The sequence below is a fragment of the Chiloscyllium plagiosum genome, unplaced genomic scaffold (assembly GCF_037043375.1).
Source record: "Chiloscyllium plagiosum isolate Xiang-an unplaced genomic scaffold, Cpla_swu_hap1 HiC_scaffold_21, whole genome shotgun sequence".
NCBI lineage: Eukaryota > Metazoa > Chordata > Chondrichthyes > Orectolobiformes > Hemiscylliidae > Chiloscyllium > Chiloscyllium plagiosum.
In genome coordinates this window covers 14214936-14239560 of record NW_028270159.1, presented here as the reverse complement: position 1 = coordinate 14239560, position 24625 = coordinate 14214936, and the positions used below count along the sequence as shown (strand labels likewise).

Below are 24625 nucleotides of genomic sequence, written 5' to 3'. Positions count from 1 at the left end.
AGATACTACGATCTGTAAGCTCCCCTCAGAGAAACTCACCATCCTGACTTGGAAATATATTCCTCACTGCAACTGGATCAAAATCCTGGAATTCCCTCCCAAAGAGCACTATGGGTCTACCGAAAGCGCGTGGCTTGTAGCAGTTCAAGAAGGCAGCTCACCACCATCTTCTCAAGGGCAACTACCCATGTCCCACAAGTGAATTAAAAAAGCTAAACTGGTCGAGTAAGGTATAACTGAGCTTCTAACAGTGTACCAAGTCATAATTACTATTAGGCAACTGCCCTTGTTCTGAAAATCTAGTTTTAGATCACTACCTCGAATGCAAGTAATCTATAAACATAAAACCTATGATATTTCCCATAATCATGTCACAATCTTTATTTTGATTATTTACTGAGAGAAAAAAATAATGCATGGTAATCAGTACTTTTTATTTCCTGATTTGCTGCTTGTGGTAATTCTTCCATCAGATTAGTTACTCAAACAGCTTGGTGATCTCATCTCCTGAGTACCGGATGGTGACTGATGCTAGAGGTTAGTAATTCATCGTGGGCAGCTATGAAACGAGCAGTGAGCATCGCTCTTTTGACTACAAAACCATGTTATTAAGTCTTTAAGAACAAGTTAGGCATTTTGGATAAATCACTGTCCTCCCTTACCAGCAAAAAGCACTTCGCCACATCGGATGGGCTTGCGAGGTCGTGTCCGGGGGCCCTGCATTAGAGGTCTCTCCTGTGGCAGGAGGAGATAATTTTTTGCCTCGTCCAAGAGATCTCTGAGAAATGAGAAAAATAAAAGTCACCACTGAAAACAATGAATGAAAATTGTTCATTAAGAATTGGAGTGAAGACAGAAAGAAAATGTGCCACACTCTTTAGTCAAATTATAACGCACAGAACCAGAGTGGAAGCACATTATCCTTGGTTTGAAGGACTGTCTAAGAAGAAGAACCTCTAACAGGAATACAGATACTAAACTGTGTCACTAAGGAAATCTGATGGTGAGGCTTCACAGTTTCACAGCAAAATGCACTGAATTGCGAAATATTTTTGTCAGGACGGCATGGTAGCTCAGTGGTTAGCACTGCTGCCTCAGAGCGCTAGAGACCCGGGTTCGATTCCAGCCTCGGGCGACTGTCTGTGTAGAATTTGCACATCCTCCCAGTGTCTGCGTGCTCCGGTTTCCTCCCACAGTCCAAAGATGTGCAGGTTAGGTGAATTAGCCATGCAAAATTGCTCACAGTGTTCAGGGATGTGTAAGTTAGGTGCATTAGTCAGGGGTAAATATAGGATAATAGGTCAGGGAATGGGTCTGGGTAGGTTACTCTTCAGAGGGTCGGTGTGAACCTGTTGTCCCCACACTGTAGGGATTCTATAATCTATGATTTTTGGAAATGAAACAAAAACTATTACTTCAAATAGATCATCTATCTTAGAAAGAGAAATGCTGAAAAGAGATGGGCAAGACTTGGCAGGATTTGTTTGTACTTTGTACCACAACCTGCAAATTTCGTCCACGTCAAACATAACCTGACTTTTATCACCGCTCCTTCACGGTCACTGGGTCAAAATCCTCGAAATCCCTTTCTAACAGCACCATGGGTGTCCATACATTCCAAGGATTGCAGTGGTTCAAGAAAGCAAATTGCTACCACCTCCCGAAAGGCAATTAGAGGCAAAGCCTACATGCAATGAACAAATAAAAAGTTTAAACATTTAGATCCTCTGGGAGTACAATCCAACAATCCTTCACATCAGAAGGAAAAGAGTTTCTGGAGTTAGCATTTGGCAATTAGGACGCAGATGCATATGGGTGAACCTCAGGGTCGGCTGCAAAATATTTCCTGGCAAACAGCAGTAGCTAATCAAAAATAAAATACCCTGGTTGCTGGAAACCAGAAATAAAAACAGAAAATCTTGTAAAATACTCAACTGCTCCACCAGCAGCAGTGGAGAGAGAAGCTGACATGACCTTTCACGTCAAGGCTCTTCAAAACTGAAGGAAGGCCAAAATTTAAAATTTTCAGTAAAATGGCAGGGAGACAAAAAGGAAGATCTGTGGTAGGGTACAGAGCAAGAGATAAGGGACAAAATAGCCTTTGGTGGAAAACAAAAAAAAAGGCAGTAATGATTGAAGTTAAGAAGCAAAACAAAAAACGTCCACACTGAATGCGAATGATAGAACATTGAACAGCTGTGCCTGAAAGCAAACACAAAAACCAAAATATAAAACCAGCAAATGCAGAGAAGACACATAATAGGAGACAGAGCTTACAGTCAGAGCGAAGCACTAGTCGAGCAACATTTTTTTAAAAATGCCAGAAACAGAACTAGACCAATTTGAAAAACTATGACATTACTGCATTTATATGAAGAACCTTCCAATGTGAAATTAGTAAAGAAATAAAGTATCTAAAGTAGTCTTATTTGTGCCTTTCAGCACCCATAAACTGCACTTTTAAATCAAGGGAAGCACAGCTTTTGACTTCAATAACTAAAAAGGCAATGATGGGCAAACATTTTGGGTTACACACTATTTATTCAGCGAATTAAATAAAAGTACAAAACTGACAGGTTCTCATATTTTTAAAGATGGCTTACACTCTCGAATAGTTAATTACAACCTCATGATAGCCCTTAAAACAAAATTTGAGAAGAGTCAGAACTAAATTTTTAAAAATTCCAAGTCTTGCCCATCTCTTCTCAGGATTTCTCTTTCTAAGATAGATGGTCTATTTTAAGTACCCAGTTTTTGTTTCACTTCCAAATATCATAGAAATCAATTAGTTATATTCAGATATCTTGCATGGTTAATTCAAGAGGCAAAATGCACATTTTATTAATGCTTACCTATACTTGCTCTGTGCAAACCTGTCCATAAATGTGCTCCAGTCAACAACTACTTTGAACATTTGAATACTACTAGGGAAAAGCAGGTTCTCCTATTTCACAAATAGCGATCGCAACTAATTGTAAATTTAAAAAGATTTTCACAACACAAATGTTAGTGAAGCAGGAGTTTCCCAATTTTCTCAAACATTTTGTTCTTTAGTCAGTGGTTCCAGTGTGTACCTTCCTGTCCGTGCGGAGGAGTATGTCTGGGCAGTCACTGCTGGATAAGTTCATTCAAAACAAGACTGCAACAAAATGCGTTAAACTTCAAGGCCTATTATATTCAAATAGAATTCATAAGAATAATTAAAATATTTTGACACAGTAGTAGGTTTCTTCAAGACAAACAATATATTCTGTATAGTAATCTTTAGTTAAACAGCAATTCTTCGAGGGGAAAAAACTGCAATATATTGGTGTGTTTAGTACTCACATCTTGAAGATTTATACAATTAGTTTCTCAAGTTAAAGACATATCTTCCATCATAAATGCTCACTGTGGCTTCTAATGTATTTAAATTGAAACCAAAAAATGTACATTTACTCTAATGTAGCAATTTGTCAATGAAGAAATGCTGGTGCTGCTGTTCCATTCAAACTGCTTATATAGTTGACAGAACAGCCCGAATGGAATATTTATGCCTTGCCTATAAAAAAAATTGCAATGTGGATAGAGTGACCATGAAAATGGCACCAAAGGTCACATGCCTTAAAAAAAGCTCAAGGCAATTAATACCATGTGGCTTTTGAAACTATATTTGAAGACAAGAAAAGGAAAGGATATATAAATGAAGGAAGGTTTAGAAAATACCAACTTAATAAATGTTGAAACATTGGTTATAATTGCTCTGACCACATAAAAACAACCATCAAAAAAAACTTGCTGAACTCAAACATGGGACTGGATTTAAAACAAGATGTTGCAGTGGGAAACTTAGAACATAGAACATAGAAGAATACAGCGCAGTACAGGCCCTTTGGCCCTCGATGTTGCGCCGATCCAAGCCCACCTAACCTATACTAACCCACTATCCTCCATATACCTATCCAATGCCCGCTTAAATGCCCATAAAGAGGGAGAGTCCACCACTGCTGCTGGCAGGGCATTCCATGAACTTACGACTCGCTGAGTGAAGAACCTACCCCTAACTTCAGTCCTATATCTACCCCCCCTTAATTTAAAGCTATGCCCCCTTGTAATACCCGACTCCATACGTGGGAAAAGGTTCACACTGTCAACCCTATCTAACCCCCTAATCATCTTGTACACCTCAATCAAGTCACCCCTAAACCTTCTTTTCTCTAATGAAAACAGCCCCAAGTGTCTCAGTCTATCCTCATACGATCTTCCTTCCATACCAGGCAACATCCTGGTAAACCTCCTCTGCACCCGTTCCAGTGCCTCCACATCCTTCCTATAGTATGGCGACCAAAACTGCACACAATATTCCAGATGCGGCCGCACCAGAGTTTTATACAACTGCATCATGACCTCAGGACTCCGGAACTCAATTCCTCTACCAATAAAAGCCAGTACGCCATATGCCTTCCTCACCGCACTATTTACCTGGGTGGCAACTTTCAGAGATCTGTGTACATGGACACCAAGATCCCTCTGCTCATCCACACTACCAAGTATCTGACCATTAGCCCAGTACCCCATCTTTTTGTTATTCTTCCCAAAGTGAATCACCTCACATTTAGCTACATTGAATTCCATTTGCCACCTTTCTGCCCAGCTCTGCAGCTTCTCTATATCCTGCTGTAACCTGCCACATCCTTCCTCACTGTCAACAACTCCTCCGACTTTCGTATCATCCGCAAACTTGCTCACCCAACCTTCTAACCCCTCTTCCAGGTCATTTATAAAAATGACAAACAGCAATGGTCCCAAAACAGATCCTTGCGGAACACCGCTAGTGACGGCACTCCATGAAGAAACTTTGCCATCAACTACTACCCTCTGTCTTCTTCCATCCAGCCAATTCCTAATCCAAACCTCCAACTCACCCTCAATGCCATATCTCCGTATTTTCTGCAGTAGCCTACCATGGGGAACCTTATCAAATGCCTTACTAAAATCCATATATACCACATCTACCGCTTTCCCCTCATCAACCTCCTTCGTCACCTTTTCAAAGAATTCAATAAGGTTTGTGAGGCACGACCTGCCCTTCACAAAACCATGCTGACTATCCTTGATCACATTATTCCTATCCAGATGTGCATAAATCCTATCCCTTACAATTCTCTCTAAGACTTTGCCCACAACAGAAGTGAGACTCACCGGCCTATAGTTACTAGGGTTATCCCTACTCCCCTTTTTGAACAAAGGAACCACATTTGCTATCCTCCAGTCTTCTGGCACTACTCCTGTAGACAAAGAGGACATAAAAATCAAGGCCAATGGCTCTGCAATCTCCTCCCTTGCTTCCCAGAGAATCCTAGGATAAATGCCATCAGGCCCAGGGGACTTATCTATTTTCACCTTTTCCAGGATTTCCAACACCTCTTCTCTACATACCTCAAAGCCATCCATTCTACTTATTTGTGACTCAGTATTCACATCGACGACAATGCCCTGTTCCTGAGTAAATACTTGGTGCTGGCCTCCCTGGTTTTGCGGGGAGACTCCACATCAGTCTCCAGTCAGCGGGAAAACTCAAGTTGGGGAAACAAGATCCATAAGGGAAACATGCCTACTCGCTTTCAGTTTGTCAATAAGGCTCATTATGGAACCTCTTTCAAAAAAAAGCACTCAGTGAGAGACCTAATATTTAGCAAGAAAGACGGCTGCTAAAATCAAGTCCCTGCTCTTGCCTCTGACCAACACCCCCACCTTCTCACTCTCCCATTTTACCCCACTTCCTCCACACCCGAACAAAGAGACCTTGGAGTGCAGGTTCACTGAACCTTAAAGTGGAGTCACAGGTAGACACGATAGTGAGGGCGGCATTTGATACGCTTGCTTTTGGTGAGTGCATTGAATATAGGAGTGGGGATGTAATGTTGCAGCTATACATGACATTGGTTAGGCCACTTTTGGAATACTGTATTCAATTCTGGTCTCCCTGCTATAGGAGGGACGTCGTGAAACTCAAAAGGGTTCAGAAAAGATTTACAAGGATGTTGCCAGGGTTGCAGGGTTTGAGATATAGGGAAAAGTTGAACAGGCTGGGGCAGTTTTCTCTGGAGCGTTAGAGGCTGAGGAGTGACCTTATACAAGTTTATAAAATCATGAGAGGCATGGATAGGGAGTATAGCCAAGGTCTTTTACTACAGGGGGAAGCCCAAAACTAGAAGGCATCAGTTTAAGATGAGCGGGGAAAGATTTTAAAAAGGACCTAAGGGGGCAACAGTTTCACAGAGGGTGCTGCATGTATGGAAGGAGCTGCCAGAGGAAGGAGGAGGAGGCTGGAACAATTACAACATTTAAAAAGGCACCCTGATGGGTATATGGATAGGAAGGATTTAGGCCAAATGGGCCAAATGCTGGCAAATGGGACTAGATCAATTTAGGCCATCTGGTCAACATGGAAGAGTTGAAACCAAGGGTCTGTTTCATAGAATTTTATAGCATAGAGGCAGCTTTTTGACCAATCATGTCTGTGCCCAAAACAGTTCCCCAGCTAGTCTCATTCTCCAGCCTTATCTCCATAACCATCTAAATTCATCACTTTCAAATAGAAATCCAGCTCTCTTTTGAAACCGCATATGGAATCTGCCTCTACCATTATCCTCGGCAGTGCATTCCAAATCTTCACAACTCTGAGTAAACAAGTTTCTCATCAGCTGACTCCTGCGCTCTTGCTAATAATTTTGAAACTGTGACCCCACCTACTGACATACCAATTAGTGGAAACAAAATATTCTTCTTTATTCTGTCAAAATTGTTCATAAAAGTGAACATCTCAATAAGGTCACCTCAAACTTCTCTGCTCCAAAAACAAATCTCAATGTAAAATGTGTTTGCATGAAATACAGATGATGTCAACTGACATTTGAAATAGAGAAAGATTTAAAGTGCAAAAACCAAGACAATTACTGAAAGCTTGCTAAGCAAAAGTGGAAAACAAAAACCCATCTCTTAAGCAAAATTGCTGCACATCTCTAACTCTATGACTTTCCTCCCACAACCTTTTACCCTGATCTCATTCATCTGTGCCCTAGGTCCCTCAGCAATTCTGATGAACCAGTAGCTCTTTGCAGACAGGATTTCCAGAGGAGATAACACAGATGTTGCTCAGAAAAAACCCCCAGCTTTTTTTCCCCCTTAATAAGAAAGCTTTTACTCATCAATCCTAGGGAAGGCTCAAAGTTGGCTACTTAAGTGCTTAATATACACTCATACTGTTCAGGTATTCCCTCAAAAGCAACCTGGGTTCCACACCAGCAGTCTGTGACTGGTGTGTTGAATTGGGATCAATCACATTAAATTCTGCTCACAATCTCAACTTGAAAGATGATTTACATGCACAACTATACAAGTGCATGATGTCCTTCAGCAAAGAAATTATTAGTGATGTCCACAGCACAGTCTGCATTTGAAGTAACAAGCTCTCAGGGTGAGCAGCTGGGAGAACAGCACTTCAAATGAAGAAACTAGCAATATTCCTCATGTTCTCAGTAGCAAGAATGTTGGAGCAGGAAGGAAAAGGAAAATATTTTAAATTGCTGGAGTCTCTGCTCCATTTTCCATTGGGGGAGAAAATAACATCATATTTAGAAGCTGTATCTTGGTTAAAACATATGGGAAAGGGATCATATAAATATCAGGATTCCTTTTGTTTTGATCTATGCCCAAGTGTAGGGTTAGAGAGCACAGAGAAAGAACGAGGAGGGAGGGAATCATTTTTCTGTCAGGATGTTATTTACTATATCAATTCTCTTGTCTTGAAAAAGTAGATAATTCCAAACATACATTGATTTTTTAAAAAAAATTCAAACTATTGTCAGATCTGGGAAATAATCGCAGTAAATACACTACCTCATGAAAATGTTACCTCAAGAAGCATTACCCATTGAAAAATGTCTGATTACACACAACGAAATTAAAACAGAAATAATAAAGCTAAGAGCAGCTAGAAATAACTATTAACTACCTAGCTAGTCTCATTCTCCAGCCTTATCTCCAGAGCCATCTGAATTCTTCACTCTCAAATAGATATCCAGCTCTCTTTCAGAACTTCAAATGGAATCTGCCTGCACCACCCTTCCAGGCAGCACATTCCAAATCCTAACAAGTCTGAGTAAAGAAGTTTCTTGTCATCTGACTCCTACTCTCTTGCTGATAATCTTGAAACCGTGACCCCACTTACTAACATACCAATTAGTGGAAACAGAATATACTTATTTATCCTTTCAAAATTGTTCATAAATGTGAACATCTCAATAAAATGTCATCTCTTAATCTTCTCTGCTCCAATGACAAATGCCAAATGTAAAAAGTATGTGCATGAAGTACAGATGATGTCAGTAGACATCAGACATGGTTAGAGTAGGATTTAAAGTGCAGAAGATCAAGAGGATTACTGAAAGTGTCCTCTGTCAAAGAGAAAAAAAAAGTACCCTATTTCTCTTTTAAGCAAAATCTCTGTATATCTCTGTTCTTGCCCTAGAGCAACGAGCCACTGATAAACATGAAAAAAAAGAAACAGCACAACAGTTCTGGAACATGAGACTGCAATTTCAGCCCATTTTGTTTTATAACGACCACAGGCCCTTACCAGTCAGAAGGCTATATAGATTAAGCATCTCTAGCAGATCCACCAAAAGCAAACAGCAACCAATGTCATTGCTCAGACATAAAAATATGGAACCTGTAGTAGCAAATGGATTTTACTTACATAATATAATTAGACTGAACCCACTATCATGCATTAATGTTGTATTTTACTGTTATGAAGTATTGACAGTGACTCCAAATGAGACATCATGTTTGACTCAGATATTGCTGTAAATATCTGGAGATTTAGGAGAAATGCAATGAAAAGGTCCATACACCTAATTCTGGTTGGAGAAGGAAAGATAATCGAAACTTAATTGGTAAGGAATTTCTCTTTGGAAGAGATTTAAAACTGGCAACAGGAGAATATTAATAAATGCATCTCTACTGGGAAATTATACTTCATGAAAAATAAACTTTGGATCAAATCAGTTGACATCATTTAGAATGTCAGTCAGCAGCTCCATGTATTTAAAAAAAACTTCTAAGTTTCTCAATGCGGAATTATGCTGCTATTTGGAGAGCACAATTTTCCAGCAATGATGTACAGGACAGAGTTTGAGTGAAAACATCAATCCTCAGTGATAAATATCAAACACACTGAAGTACAGAACATCCAGGGTCATATTTCAGCTGAGCAGTTATTTTTCAGAACATATAAACATCGTGTTAACTGCAGGCATGTCAAGTTGTGCTGGAGTTGATGACAGTTCCATTATAAATGGTCCTGGGAGGTATTAACCATGATTTAGCAATTATAGCATCGTGCTATTTGTATTCTGTCCAAATTAGATGATTAAACAAAATGAAATTAAGTTATGCTTTTGCAGTTAGTGAACAATTTTAAAAAAATACGGAATGGTAGTCCATTAATGGTTTTTAAATTCCTATCACACATTCAATTCATAAAGTTCAGAAACAAAGTTTAAACGTCATAGTGTTTAAAGTAAAGAAAACACTAAGTACCTGAAATGCTTTATAATCCCATAAACCACTGCAGGACATTTGCAGGAAATCATTATCATACAAGTTTCAGAGTTGTTCGTGTCAATAATTGCTAATGGAAGGTATTTGCGGGTCCCTCAATCTACAGACTTATTTTGAAAAAGAAATTCAAATAACAAAACAGGTTCAAGTTATGAAAGAACTTCTGAAAAAAATGTAACTTCAACATGTATTCTTTTACAACAGTCTGGTTGGAAGTATCAGAAAGTTACTGAGCTGAGCTGATATTAACAGTCAAGATAGGACTCCTAAAATGTAATTGTTATAGAGCACAAATTAAGCACTAAGTTAAACAAATTTAGTCAAAAAAAGGCAAATTTTTGAGTTGTTATTCTTTAAATCGTTGGAGATCACCAACTATGAGCTTCTGTAAGCAGGATTACAACACAGTTTCTGCTCTAATTCAGAAACCAAAACAGATTGATCCTGCTCTTGCGGAGTTATCATTTTCCAGCAACCAGTCAAAACAGTGCTAGGAATATCATTTTAATCTATTACAACTGAATGGATTGCATGAATTTATCTGATAATTTGTGATTTGATTACTGTGTAGTTAAAATGTCACAGTGGTATGCGTTGTATACCTTTTGGTAAGGTGGCAGTGAAGTGGGACACTCCAGTTGGAGATCGCCCACTCTGCTCACGCATTTTCTATTTTCTCTCCCTCTTTTCCTTCCTTATCTTGGCCTCGGCTGCGCGGCAGTCGGCAGCTCCTCCAGCAACCAGGAGGGGGACACCAGAGACCAGTGGCCCGCAGCAGAGCACGGCAGCAGTCAGTGGCCAGACTAGATGGTTGCCCCCTGTGCTGGTCTGCCATGTTTATCTTTTTAAACTTTGGTCAGAAAAACCAAAAAAAAACCAATGGTTATGCTGTGTAAAGCTGTAGTGTAACTTTTTTTCTTCATTTCTCTACTCAGTAACAGTGGCACTGAGTGTTGGGGACATTGTTACACTAACTAGTCTGTAACTGAAGCAAATGTACAGAGGTTCCTTTGAATCTAAGATGGCACTGTAAGTGGAAACGTATCAACTTTTCATATTACTCATTTGGAGTACAAGTGAAAATAAAGCTAATTTAATTCACATCAATTCAATAATCGTCATGGACCTTCATAAAAGTTACTGCTGTCACCAGATGGCTGCAGTTATTAAAGGGCCAGACTAACTGATGCCAAAAGCCAAGAGTTTAATTTGCCAAGCCAAACTATATCATACAGTCTCAAATCAATATTAGTGCTGAAAGATCATGATAACTAACAGAAAGATGGTAACACGGATATCTCAGAGTTCAAGAATAACTTGAGTCTATGCCATTATGTTGGGGCTGCACAGTGGCTCAGTGGTTAGCACTACTGCATCACAGCGCCAGGTTCAATTCCAGCTTCAGGCGACAGTTTGTGTGGAGTTTGCACATTCTCCACATAATGCATATTCCAGTTTCCTCCCACAGTCCTAAGATGTGAAGGTTAGGTGAATTGGCCATGCTAAATTGCCCATAGTGTTCAGGGATGTGTAGGTTAGATGCATTAGTCAGGGATAAATATAGGATAATAGGTTAGGGGAACAGGTCTGGGTGGGTTACTCTTTGGAGGGTCAGTGTGGACTTGTTGGGCCGAAGGACCTGTCCCCACACTGTAGGAATCCAATGATTCTGAGGAAAAAGAGCCTAGCACTGAACAATATTATCCTTTACACACTAGACTTCCTGTACTGAAGTTATCATCAGTGAGTAACCCCTGAAATACTGCAAGTTACTCCACAATGCTGTAAATAGTTCACCAAAATTGTACAATACAATAAAAGAATGCAAAAAATCCCATTATAATTTTGCAGTGTTTATTTCAATTTTACAAAATGTACCCGGAATATTGTACAGGAGGAAAGACGTGCATACTTTGAAATTTGTAAACAGTGGCCCGCAAAATCTTAGCTGTCTGAGGAAATGTGTTCAACACTTTTTGTCAAAAACTAGTGTGGCAACTCTTCAACAAATACTTGTTCCTTCATTTCATGGGCCAGTGAATTTGCTGTTGTTTCTCCTGAAATCCCTAAACTCTACTGACCTTTTTAACAGCATATTTAATATTCATATTACAAAACAGCAATACAATTGCTGGCATGACAGTCGGCTATTTTTGCCCTTTCATAGAACATAGAAGAATACAGCACAGTACAGGCAATTTGGCCCTCGATGTTGCGCCGATCCAAGCCCACCTAACCTACACTAGCCCACTATCCTCCATATGCCTATCCAATGCCCGCTTAAATGCCCATAAAGAGGGAGAGTCCACCACTGCTACTGGCAGGGCATTCCATGAACTCACGACTCGCTGAGTAAAGAACCTACCCCTAACATCTGTCCTATACCTACCACCCCTTAATTTAAAGCTATATTTCGTTAATTTCGTTATGTTGTACAATTTCAATGGTATATTTACTGTACTGTGGAATAGTACTTCAGGGGTTATGAACCATTGTAGTTGATGTTAATGAGACATTTGAAAACTCGAGAAGAGAGATGTCCCTTTCTGCACATTTCTGGCAAACAATCAGCAGGTGACAAGCTTTTTTTTAAAAAAAGGGAGCTCTTGAAATGTGTTTAAATTTTACTATGATAGTGGAAGGAGTGAGGCTAAGGCAGTGAAGTGTCTGGTCTCAGCTGTGCGCATTTTTCCATTCAACACAACACAGATGAGGAAATTGCGGCCTTGTGGAAGCAAATACAGACTCAGCTCTGCTCTGTAAATCCACACAGCCAGACAGCAGCACAATGCAGTGACTTGTTCAAAAAAGGTGGAAGTTCTGGTTACTTCAAGAAAGAATGCTGGAGATCTACATAGTGCTTAGGTATGTAAACATACATTGTGTAACACAATGAAGATTCATATCCAAAAAATGTTCATGTTTACTAGAGGAAAAGTTTCATGGAAAGAGCATGTCAAAAGGGATTAAGGCATTCAGTAGTTGAACCACACAGATCATGAAAGCACAAAATTCAAAACCCAGTTTAAATGGCATTAGCTGACCTCCTTGGCTATGATAGTAAGTTTACTGGTTAGCTTCAGTTCCTGGAGTTAAAGCAGTCTGTTCAAGGGCAAGAACAGTTTCCCTAATGTGCTCCATGTCATCAAACAACCATCTGAAACAAGGAGTCAAATGAGCACATGGCTTATTTGGGTGAGGTTTTACAAGGATCTGCAGTTTCTGGAATTTATGAGTCTGATGGTAGAAACATGAACTGTCAGGCAGATTGAAAAGATGATTTTACTGAAACACCACTGAACGCACGATAGAATGATAAAGCCCAAAAGCATCAACATGAAAACAATACAATTCCATTATAGGTTTAACCTTCACTTGCCAAAAGAACTAATTTAGGTCCAAATAAACATTAAAATCTTATAAAAAATTGCTTTGACATATGCACTCAGAGTATAACTTTCAATGTGGATAGTTGCAAGGAATTTCTTTGCTAGCTTCCCCCATCCCCAAAATATGGCTACATTTCAATCATAAAATATCTATGACTTCACAAAATATCAATGCCATTTTAAAAAAAAGGAACAAAATTATCACTGACTACCATTTTAAGTCATTTTATGATCTAAAGATGAGTTTGTGCTGGTAATAAAAAGTCAAGACAATTATCTTAGCCTACTTAATGAACAGAATAAGATCTAAATAGCTAATCACACGACATAAATGTATGTTAAGACTAATTGATTTATAAAGCAGGACTCAGCTATGGTGCAATCCCCTATGCCCACCCAAGTGAAACATAAATAGCAAATTCTACTCCTTGTTCTATCATAAAAAACATAGGAGATAGGTCTTTAAGTGCAACATTTCACTGTTAAAGCCTGATCTATATTAAGAGCAGGCCTTAGACAAGAATGTTCTATGTTGGATACCTAGTCTGTGCAGAGTCAGTAATTTTCAAGTGGATTGATTGATGGTTTTACTATCAGGGTTAGATAGAATAACGGCTGGGGTTCCCTTATTCTGCAGCTAAATAGTTGCTTCTGGTGTAAGTGCATGTGAACATGAGATGAAGACAAAATTAGGTTTGCCTAACATGGTAGAAAGGCATGATTTACTGATGATTTGTCATTATGATGCTCTGATATTTACATTAGCTCCCATAGTATATGGATGAAGCATGGGTGCCGTAGTACTGAAGAATTCAACAAACTTTTAAAACAGCTCCTGGTATTCACATGTGTATGCTACAATCACAGCACTTGTGTGTCTGTGCTCAAGCTAAGCAATTCAGATATACTGCAGCACACTAAACACAGAAACACACAAAATAAGTGAGTAGGAGTAGAACATTTGCCCCTTGAGCTTGTTCTTGTACTCAATATGATCATGGCTGATCTTCGAGCTGGATATCCTAATCTCACACTTCCCCCATACCCCTTTATTCCTTTAGACACAAGAACGATGTCTACCTTCTCCTTGAAAGCACAATGGTGTAGCTTCAACCACTTTCTCTGGTAGTGAATTCCATAGGCTCACCACTCTGAAGAAAGTTCTCCTCAGCTCAGTCCCAAAAGCTTTACCCTTTATGTTTAAGTTCTGACCCCTGGTTCTGGACTCTCCCCACCTGCTGCAATCTAGGGAACATCCTTCCTGCATCTAAGCCGTCTAGCCCTGTTAGAATTTTCCAAGTTTCTATGAGATCCCCACCCTCCAATTCTTCTGAACTCTAGTGCATACAATCTCTTTCATATGCATCCTCGGAATCAATTTGGTAAACCTTCGCTGCACTCCCTCTATATCAAGCACATCATTCCTCAGTTAACAAGGCCAAAACTGCACACAATATTCCAAGTTGGCCTCATCGATGCCCTGCATAACTGCGGAGAGACACCCTTGTTCCTGTACCTGAATGAAGGCCGACATACAGTTTGCCTTCTTTACTGTCTGTTGCACCTGCATGTTTACTTTCAGTGAAATGTGCGTGAGGACACCTGAATCTCATTGAACATTCCCCTTTCTCATTTGACAGCCAAACAATCTGCCGTCTTATTTTTGCTACCAAAGTGGATAAGCTTGCTCTTGCCACATTATACTGCATCTGCTATGCATTTGCCCACTCAACTTGTCTAAATCATACTGCAACATTTCTGCATCCTCCTTACAGCTTACCCTTGCACCAAGCTGTCATCTGCAAACTGAGACATTATGTTTAGTTCCCTCATCTAAATCATTAGCATATATTGTGAATAACTGGGGTCCTCATGTAGTTCCTGCAGTACTCACTAATCATTGTCTGCCATTCATAAAAAGATCCATTTATTCCTACTGTTTGTCTGTGAACCAATTTTCTATCCATTTCAAAACACTAACTTAATCCCATTTACTCTAAATTTTATACATTAATCTCGTAGTATTCTGTCAAAACCTTCTGAAAGTCCAAACAAACCACAGCTACTGGCTCCCTCTGATCAACTCTGCTAGTTACATCCTCAAAGAATTCCAGTAGATTTGTCAAACATGATTTCCCTTTCCACACTGACTGTGTCTGATTCTACCACTGTTTTCTAACTGCTCTGCTACAAACTTTTTGATAATGGACTCCAGCATCCTTCCCACTACCAACTTCAGGCTTGCTAGTCTGTAATTCCCTATTTTCCCTCTTTAAATAATGGGGTTATATTAGCCACCCTCTGAACTGTAGGAACTGTTCCAGAGTCGAAAAGATCTTAGAAGATGACCACCAATGCATCTGCTATTTCTAGGGCTATTTCCTTATGTATTCTGGAATGTAGATTACCATCAGGCTTTGGGATTTATCAGCCTTCAATTCCAACAATTTCTCCATCACTCTTTCTCTACTAGTGTAGAGATTTTCTTCAGGTCCTCCTTCTCATTAATCACTGTGTTCCCCATCATTTCTGGTACATTGTGAAGGCAGAGTAAAGTGTGAATTTATTCTTTCAGCCATTTTGTTCCCCATATAAGTTCCCTGCTTCTAACTGTAAGGGACCTACATTAATTCTCAATCTTTTCCTTTTATACACCTATTGAAACAATTACACTCAGTTCTTATGTTTCCCTCAAGCTTACTCCCAGCCTCTATTTTCCCCTTCTTTCATCAATCCTTTGGTCCTTCTTTGCTGACTTCAAAACTGTTCCCAATCCTCAGGACTATTGTTTGTTTCTTGCCAATGTATATGTCCCTTCTTTGCATCCAATACTATCTCTAACTTCCCTCGTAAGGTATGGTTTGGTCACTCTTCTCTTTGCACCCAAGTTAGACAGGAATAAGCAATTTTTGTATTTCACTCATTTGCTCTTAGTGCTTGCCATTGTCCATCCAATATCATTCCTTCAGTAACATTTTCCAATCCATCATAGCTTTCTTTATTAACGGTCAGGGCCCTAGCCTCAAAAATCAACTATTTCATTCTCTCCATCATGATGAAAAATTCTATCGTGTTATAGTTGTTCATCTCCAACTACATTACTAATATTATTTTCTCATTGTATAATACCCAGTCTAAGACGGTGTGTTCTCTAGTTGATTCCTTGGTAAAGTAAACCATCCCATATACACTCCTCTACAGTATTGCGTCCAAATTGATTTGCCCAACCTATATGCAAGTTAAAGTCACCCATAATTGCAGATGTCCATTACTGCTCATGCCACGGAGATGCTGCTGGAGACCAGTAAGACGGAGACGCAGACCTTTGTACCATTAGATCACATTCCATGACACACTGATGACGTCAGGAGCATATCTCTTAGATGTTACACATCTGTTGTAAGACAATACTACTGGTATTAACTTTGGGAGGTACAGTCCTGTGGAATTTAAAAAACAAATAAACTAGCAGAGACTGTCTGAAAATCTGTTTGTTTTAAAGATCCTCTCATGTACAATATGACCTACAGCGTATATGATAAACATAGATATTCATAGATACACCACCTGCACATTTCATCACTTTTGATTAAGGTGTCAGTCCCAACCGTGCCAACCAGAAATTTAGGGCTCAACAATGGCAAGCGAACGTGTTGCAAGACCTAGGGAAAATAATCAAAAAGTATGAAAAGAAAAGCATTGATCAGCTACAATTTTATTCAATCGCAGGGCAGGCTTGACAGGCTGGATGACCTACTCCTGCTCCTAATACTTGTTATTAAATGCTTTGCATATTCATTGGAGGTATAGACTAGAAGGCCAAAGGCTGCAAAATCTGTTTGGACTATTTTACTCGTAGCACAAGACTTTTGCTATCTTCAAATTGAAAGACTATCAGCAGTGAGGAGTGGAAAATTGTTTCAATTCCCATTCACTTCCTCAAATTAGTCCAGGTTATGTTGGGCAGAGTAAAAAGGCAACTCAAGAACATGCCTCATCGCCAACCTCAGAATATCATTAACATAACCTGTGAATTCCCACATCAATCTCATTCTGCAGAATGCTCTGTAGTGTGGACTTTCCCCATTACAAAATCAAACACTTAATTTCAATACTGCAGGCAAAGGGCTAGTTGCAAAGATCCATCTGAAATTGTCTTGCACCATGGGTCATGAACGGTACTGCCATGGAAGCAATTCAGATCACTTACTGAACTGCACTAATTACAGCCAGAGGATCTGAATTGTCAACACTCTGTCCGATCTCTTGTGGAACAGGCTTGAGGGGCTGAATGGGCTACTCCCACGTCCTATGTAATAACACATCAATTTAACTGAACTTTCAAGTTTCTGCATTCAGTACCATTTTTGACTGATTATATCCTATTCCTCCTAATCTTTCTGACATACTAATTTTTAAAATGTTCTGTACACTTGCAATTAAACATCTTGGGGATGAGAGTCTTCCCAATCATGTTCACTTTATGGTGACAAGTATAAATTGAGCTCAAGTGAGTATCAGTTTAAAATTTGAGTGAAACAGTGGTGAAGGAAGGTTTATTGAAATGAATAGTAGTAGGGTTAGGAAAAGGAGGAGGAAAGAGCATGGCACTAGTGAATTGCTCATTTGGAGAGCCCACATAAATGTCCTCCTTCTACAGCATAACAATTCTATACTTGTGGTATTAGACTGGTTTTCAAAAACTCAAAATTATCCATTGCCAGCTATATTTTCAATATTACAGTCAATTAATGCAAGACAGTAGATGATAATTTCCACTATTTATGGTCCATTTCCCAAGACATAAAATATCTTCCAAATATGTGACTGATGAATTTATCCAGTTTGACAATGCTATAACCTTTTTACTGGCATGCCAAAGTTCCAAATGCTAATTCCTTAAAAGCTATTAATATTTTTCAAATCAGAGGTTTCTTTATAGTTCTAACCAATTTCTCTTTCCTTTTTTTCCTGGTTTTTGTTTGAAAAATGTTAACCAGGGTGAGTAGCATTAATGTTTCCTTGTTGGATATCCAGTATCAATAGTACATACTTTTAACTCTCATTTAGCACAGAATAGAACATCCTTTATTGTATGGTATGACATCTACTTTCCACACCATCTATAATGGGTTCAGAGCAAGATCATTCCTTAGCGCCAAATTTGATGGTGCTTAAACTCAGACATAGGAACACAGAGTGGAAGTGAGACTGGTTAAATGTGCTTCCAATAATGTAAGCATTTATCCCATTAATCACAGATCACTTCATATCCAGATATCCAAGACAAAAGGACAGCAAGCTTTTCTCCCCATTACCTGGCTTTACCATCCTCTGGTTACCTGAGCAAGTTGTCCTCTCCTTTCCTGAATGTTGTATTTGACCCATGATACAACAGCGCTATACACCTGCTCCTCACTTCGCACATTCAATTCATCGCTGGAAATTATATCAATCATCTGGTTTGCTGGCAGCAGCATAAATTCCTCACTCTCCATTACCTGCACAGAAGGAATGAGAAATCCAAAGTTACCTGGAATCCAACTTCACTCTAAAGCTGCTATCACAACGTTGCTGTCAAGGCAGTAAAAATCGAGCAAAAATACAACAGGGGATCTTTCAGGCTTATGAAAAAGGATATTGAATAGAACAACAGCTCTTGTATATTCAGATATAGATGTTTATAACAATGTGTATTGAGGTGAGGATTCATAAAACCGCTCTGTGGATTTAGCAGTTAAGTTTTGATTTGTTAGGTTGGAATCTCCATGAAGCCGTCAGAAATTTTCAGCTGACTTCTGAACATGCACATGTATAAATTTATGTTATGTTACAATGGCAAGGACAAAACTGGCACAATGCATCATACATTACAACAGAGAGAACTGTTCATGATTTCATAACCCTTTCCTTCCTTAGGAAAAGGAGACCTTTGGGAAATGGCACGCCCTGAAATTACAGAGTAATTGTTATTGTTGAAAGTGGTTTGGCAGAAATTGGTAAATCCTTAGCTCCTTTTATTTTGGGGAGATGCCAGTCCCTGATTACCAACTGTGTGTAATAGTCCCCAAGAATGAGGACAATGCTTGCTCTTGACAAGAGTGTGATTGAAGATTTTTTTATAAAACCATGGCGAGACTGTTGCACTGCATCCTCTGCACCGTTCTAGCTGATAGGAAACTCTCCAGCTGTTTGATACCTGTCAGAAGCATACTAGTGGTATTTAGAGATTAATAATCAACGTGTTTTGTCAGGTTACAACACATCTCCTACAACCGTCAAGTCCCAAAGTGGAACTCGAACCTAGAAATCATGAACAGTTCTCTCTGTTGTAATGCTCGAGGCACTGTGCCAGTTTTGACCTTGCCATTGTAACATAACAAATTTGTATGCATGCAGTTCATGTTCAGAAGTCAGCTGAAATTTTCTGACAGCTTCATGGAGATTCCAACCCAACAAATCAAATTGAAGAAGAACGCTATCACTCAGCCAGAAGACCTATTGGCCAGGGCAGCAATTAACTATATATACAAAAGCACATTTTTAAATTCTTAAAACTTCAGTAAAGATGCTTAGTCATGACTTGTGTCTTTACAATAATGATAGCATATGCACAGTCAAGCACGATGGATGCACTTCAAGTGAAACACAGCTAGCTTCCCGAGGCAGTGCTCACCAAAGGGCTAAGATCAGGAGGATTAATATCATTCTGGTATTACTGAGGTGTAACCAGGCCCACACTTTTAAGTTACAAGAGCTTACTGCCATAACTTTCTGGAGTCAATTACAGGTTAATGCCTATTTTAAATCAGATGTCAATAAGAATGGATTTCTTTTTGTTCAAAGCTTTGTTTTAAAGTTTAAACAGACAGCAGTTATTGTGACAAACAATCAAGCAGTATTACATCTGATAACAGGAGTTGAGGATGTATTTAAAGTTTACATACAAATGCTTGTAACTACATATATATATATTTGCTCGGTTTGATAAAGATTTAATCAGATGCTGTTAACTCTCCTACATGTCAATTAATATTTTAAACAATTTTTAAATTGTATAAATGCACCAAATACTACAGTGTGAGATGCAGACTGCAGACATACCAAGCACATCTCTGGTTTGTGTTGTGTTATGTCAGCCAATTTTAGGAAGACAGCAGGCAAAGGATGCCAAGGGTTCTATGGCATAAGACCTCCACGGACATTATTCCTAATCCCTGGATAAATTTATCCTTTTAAGCAACATCTGTTCATTAAAGCATTTCAAAAGGCCTTTAAATATCTAGAGATTTTCAAATTGAACAGCTATTGATGACAGAAAAGAACAAGCTTCAGTAAGATATTAGAAAACGTAAGTACTTTTCTACATATCTGCTCTCCATATTGTCAGAACAATGTATTAATGTTAAAAAGTAAAGAGAGTTGGAGAAGGTTCCTTGTTTTTAATAACAATGTGTAAACTGATGGTTAACACAAGAATGACAGACTGTTTTGCTGTGCAACTGGCCTTTCCTTCTGGAATTATTCCAACAACGTAAAATTACAATGACAAGACAAAAACCATTACATTTTCATTGGTTTTTAAACCAATCTCAAACAAGAAAGAAAACAACTAATTGCACTCTACAAATTGGAATGTGCACTTTAGAATTTAATACTGATATTAGCTTTTAAAATAGGCTGCATTATTTCAGTCTTTTGTTCTATTATTTATCGATGAGATATGGGTACTGCTATAAACCAGCATACATTGCTTCTTTCTCGTTGCCTTGGAGAAGCTGGTAGTGAGCTGCTTTCTTGAACCACTGTAGTCCTTAGGGTATACGCACATCCAGTGCTATTAGGAAGAGTGTTCCAGCATTTTGACCTAGCAACAGCCGTATATTTTCAAGTCAGGGTGGTGAGTGCCTTGGAGGGGAACTTGCAGGTGGTAGGTGTTCCCATGCACCTGCTGCCCATGTCCTGCTGAGTTGGTAGAGGTTAATGGCTCTGAAACTACCAGAGGAGTTTGGTGAGTTGTTATAGTGCACCTTGTAAGCAGCATACACTGCTGCCATTGTGCACCAGTGGCAGTAAGGATGGATGTTTAAGTAATGGTGGTGGACGTGGTGTCAATCAAACAGGATGCTTTTTTCTGGATGGTGCCAAACTTGAGTGCTGTAGGAGCTACAATCATCCAGGCAAGTGGAAGAGTATTTCATTGCACTCTTGTCATGCCTAGCAGATGGCAGACAAGTACTGGGGAGATAGGAGGCAAGTTACTTGTTGTAGAATTTTTAACCTCTGGCCTGTTCTTATAGCTACAGTATTTTGTGGCTGGCCAATCAGCTTCCAGTCAATGGTACCCCCAGGATGTTGATAGTGGGTGATTCAGTAATAGTAATGCCATTGATCATCAAAAAGCACACCTAGACCCTTTTTTTTTGGAGGCGGTCATTGCCTGGTCACTTGTATGGCATAAATTTTATTTGCAAAATATCGGCCCAAGCTAGAACGTTGTTCCAAGTCTTGTTGCATTTGGACATGACTGCTTCAATATCTAAAGAATTGTGAATGGTGATGAACTTTGTGCAATTATTGGCAAGTGTACCCACCCCCTGACATTATGATGGAAGGAATGTCTTTGGTGAAACAGTTGAATATGGTTGGGTATAGAATATTGCAGGAATTCTTCAGTAGTAATGTCCTGGAGCTGGGATGTCTGACCTCTAAGCACCACAACCATCTTCCTTTGTACTAGGTGCCACTCCAACATGCCAAGAGTTTTCTCTTCCAATGTCTATTGACTAATTTGGCCAGGGCTTGTGATGCCATATTCTGTTAGATGCTGACGTGATGTCATGGGCAGCAACTCTCACCTCACTTCTAGAGGTCAGCTCTTTTGTCCATTTTTGAACCAAGGGTGTAATGTGGTCAGACGTTGAGTGGCACTGACAGGACCCAAGCTGAACTGTATTAGATGATGTGAATGTCACATTTATGTTTCCACAGGATGCCTCGTCATGACAAGTAACTGAAGGTTATCGAGAAAGGGCAGGGTTCATTCATAATACTATCAGCAGGAAGTGTCACAAAAAAAGCAGAAAGGACTAATCCCAAATGTTCTCATTCCAAATTCCTCTAATACTGCAGCTCAACTGTTGAGTTTTACAATCACAACTTTGGAGTTTCAGAAAGCCTGATCATTTTTAAAAAAAACTAAAGCAACCGAGTCACAGCAGACAAGCAAAGCATATTTTCTTACCTCTTGGAAGTTGTGTTGTGTAAACTTATCTGCCACCCGCAGCAACTCGCGACAGGCGTGAGTGTCAGCAAAAGCCCGAATTCCCAAACAGTTGGACGGATCGAGCTGTCTCTTTAAAAACTCACAGCAGGTTTCCTGGATCTCCATCAACTGCAACAAGCAAGCAGCTGGCAGCAAGGTCTGCACATTGTTCTCCTCCACAATGATCTGCGAGGTGTATGCAAACTCAATCAGTAATTCCATGGCATGCTCATCAATGTCTCTAATCAGAACTTCCGTCTGCCGACTTTCTGCAAGTTCACTGGTGAACATTGCATGGAAATAAGGACTGCAGGCTGCAAGCACCACCCGGTGGGCATAGATTTTCTTCAGCCCAACCACAAGCACAACATCACACAGGCCCTGGTTTCTCCTTAGTTGATTAATGGCATCCAGAGTGAGTCGGGGGTGTTTGTCTGAGACGTAATGCATGCGTGCAGGCTGAGGCAGGCCTTCAGGAAGCCGGTTTGGATCACCAGCTGTACATCGGCTGGTCACATCCATTCCGGTCACCACTGGAGACATGCACAGATCTGAAAGAGGAAGCAATCAATTCAATATTCAGATAATCCATCCAATATTCATTAATCTCCATCCACTGCCTAGTGTGATAACATCTCAGGTAGACCTGCTCAAAATAACACATGATATGGCCACAATAGTCCGGCTTTGATTATAAAGTTAGGGGTTTTGCCTGAAGTTCTGTTCCAAGACAGAATGGAAACTGTAGCGTTTAAAATAGTGATTTGTCCTTCCAGGACAGTTCCTGTCCTTCATAACCAAATAACCAAAATTCCAGTTGCAGGACTTCATTTCAAGTAAAAACGAAGTGTGAATGCCAGATACATGGGTGAACACTAATCTCAGAAACAGATCAAACCAACTTTTTCACTTAAATGTTAAAAAGATTCAGGAAGCTACAACTTCTGCATCAAGCCATGCACTCATTTCATAGCACTATTTCCGCAATGAACTAATCAGCTCAACTGAACAACACCTTTGTCTATGCTATGCATATCAGCCCCCTCTCATAAACCTACTTACAGTCAGAGTCAGATGCACAGCACAGAAACAGACCCTTCGGTGCAACCCGTCCATGCCGATCAGATATCCCAACCTAATCTAGTCCCACCTGCCAGTACCCGGCCCATATCCCTCCAAACCCTTCTTATTCTCATACCATCCAGATCCCTTTTAAATGTTGCAATTGTACTAGCCTCCACCACTCCCTCTGGAGGCTTATTCCATACACACACCACGCTCTGCGTAAAAAAGTTCCTACACACTCAAACATCTATCTAGTTTTACTCTTAGCTCCCACAGTCCAAAGATATGCAGGTTAGGTGGATTAGCCATGCAAAATTCCCCAGTGTCTAGTGTCACAAAGCTGGTTCCTTTTTTCTAAAAGCTGTTCCTTGGCTCAAGGAGACTCTGCCTTGGTTTTTTTCTCAGAAGAGTAATAAACCGGCTCCGATCAGTCTGGTTTGGTACAGAGATGAAAAGGATTTTGACAGGCCTTTTGTTTATATGTAAACAGATGAGACTTCAGGCCAAAGTGGTCATGTTTTAGACGACCTGAATAATGAAAGGGGGAGTGGTCAGCTCTTTAGCTGAGCAGTTTAGTTCAATCCTAAACTGGTTGGGAGTTCAACAGTGAGCAGTGTAAAAACTCTCTCTTTCTGCCCTTCAACTTCAACCTGTAAGCATTTGTTCCATTTATACTGGTTTCTAAAGGGAGTTTGCTTATTGGGACTGCTGTGTATATTTAGAACAGCATAATTAAGTCTAGTGGGGGTGGACTGATTTCTGTAGGGGTTCTTTATTCTGTTCTTTGTGTTTCATTGTGTAATTTTTGTGAATACATTTTTGTGTGTTTTAAACTTGGTAGTCAACCTCGCTAACTTACTCCGGGTAATTTTCACTGTAGCTGAAAATGTGTTGCTGGAAAAGCGCAGCAGGTCAGGCAGCATCCAAGGAGCAGGAGAATCGCGTTTCGGGCATGAGCCCTCATGCCTGAAATGTCGATTCTCCTGCTCCTTGGATGCTGCCTGACCTGCTGCACTTTTCCAGCAACACATTTTCAGCTCTGATCTCCAGCATCTGCAGTCCTCATTTTCTCCTAATTTTCACTGTACACTTACCGAAACAAATTGCAAAGTTATGGTCTGGGCTGCCTGCTGAGGAATGTTTTGAGTAGTCTGGCCTAGTCCATAACACTAGGGATGTGTAGAGTGGATTAGCCATGGGAAATGCAGGGTTACAGGGGCAGGAGGGTTGGTCTGAGTGGGATGCTCTCCTGAGGGTCGGCATGGACTCTGACGGGCCAAATGGCCTGCTTCCATATTGT

At 39.8% G+C, this 24625-nt stretch overlaps 1 protein-coding gene across 1 annotated transcript in view; it reads right to left on the bottom strand.

Moving 5' to 3' along the window:
- The window catches only part of LOC122564929 (kelch-like protein 20), a 45956-nt gene that overhangs the window by 17795 nt on the left and 3536 nt on the right, over positions 1 to 24625 (bottom strand). Inside the window, exons 2-5 of the mRNA XM_043720424.2 lie at positions 22240 to 22811; positions 18338 to 18496; positions 16563 to 16657; positions 663 to 778 (exon numbers count right to left, since the gene is read on the bottom strand). Coding sequence (XP_043576359.1) covers positions 663 to 778; positions 16563 to 16657; positions 18338 to 18496; positions 22240 to 22803 — 934 coding nt within the window. The 5' untranslated portion in view covers positions 22804 to 22811. The remainder of the gene's footprint in view (positions 1 to 662; positions 779 to 16562; positions 16658 to 18337; positions 18497 to 22239; positions 22812 to 24625) is intronic.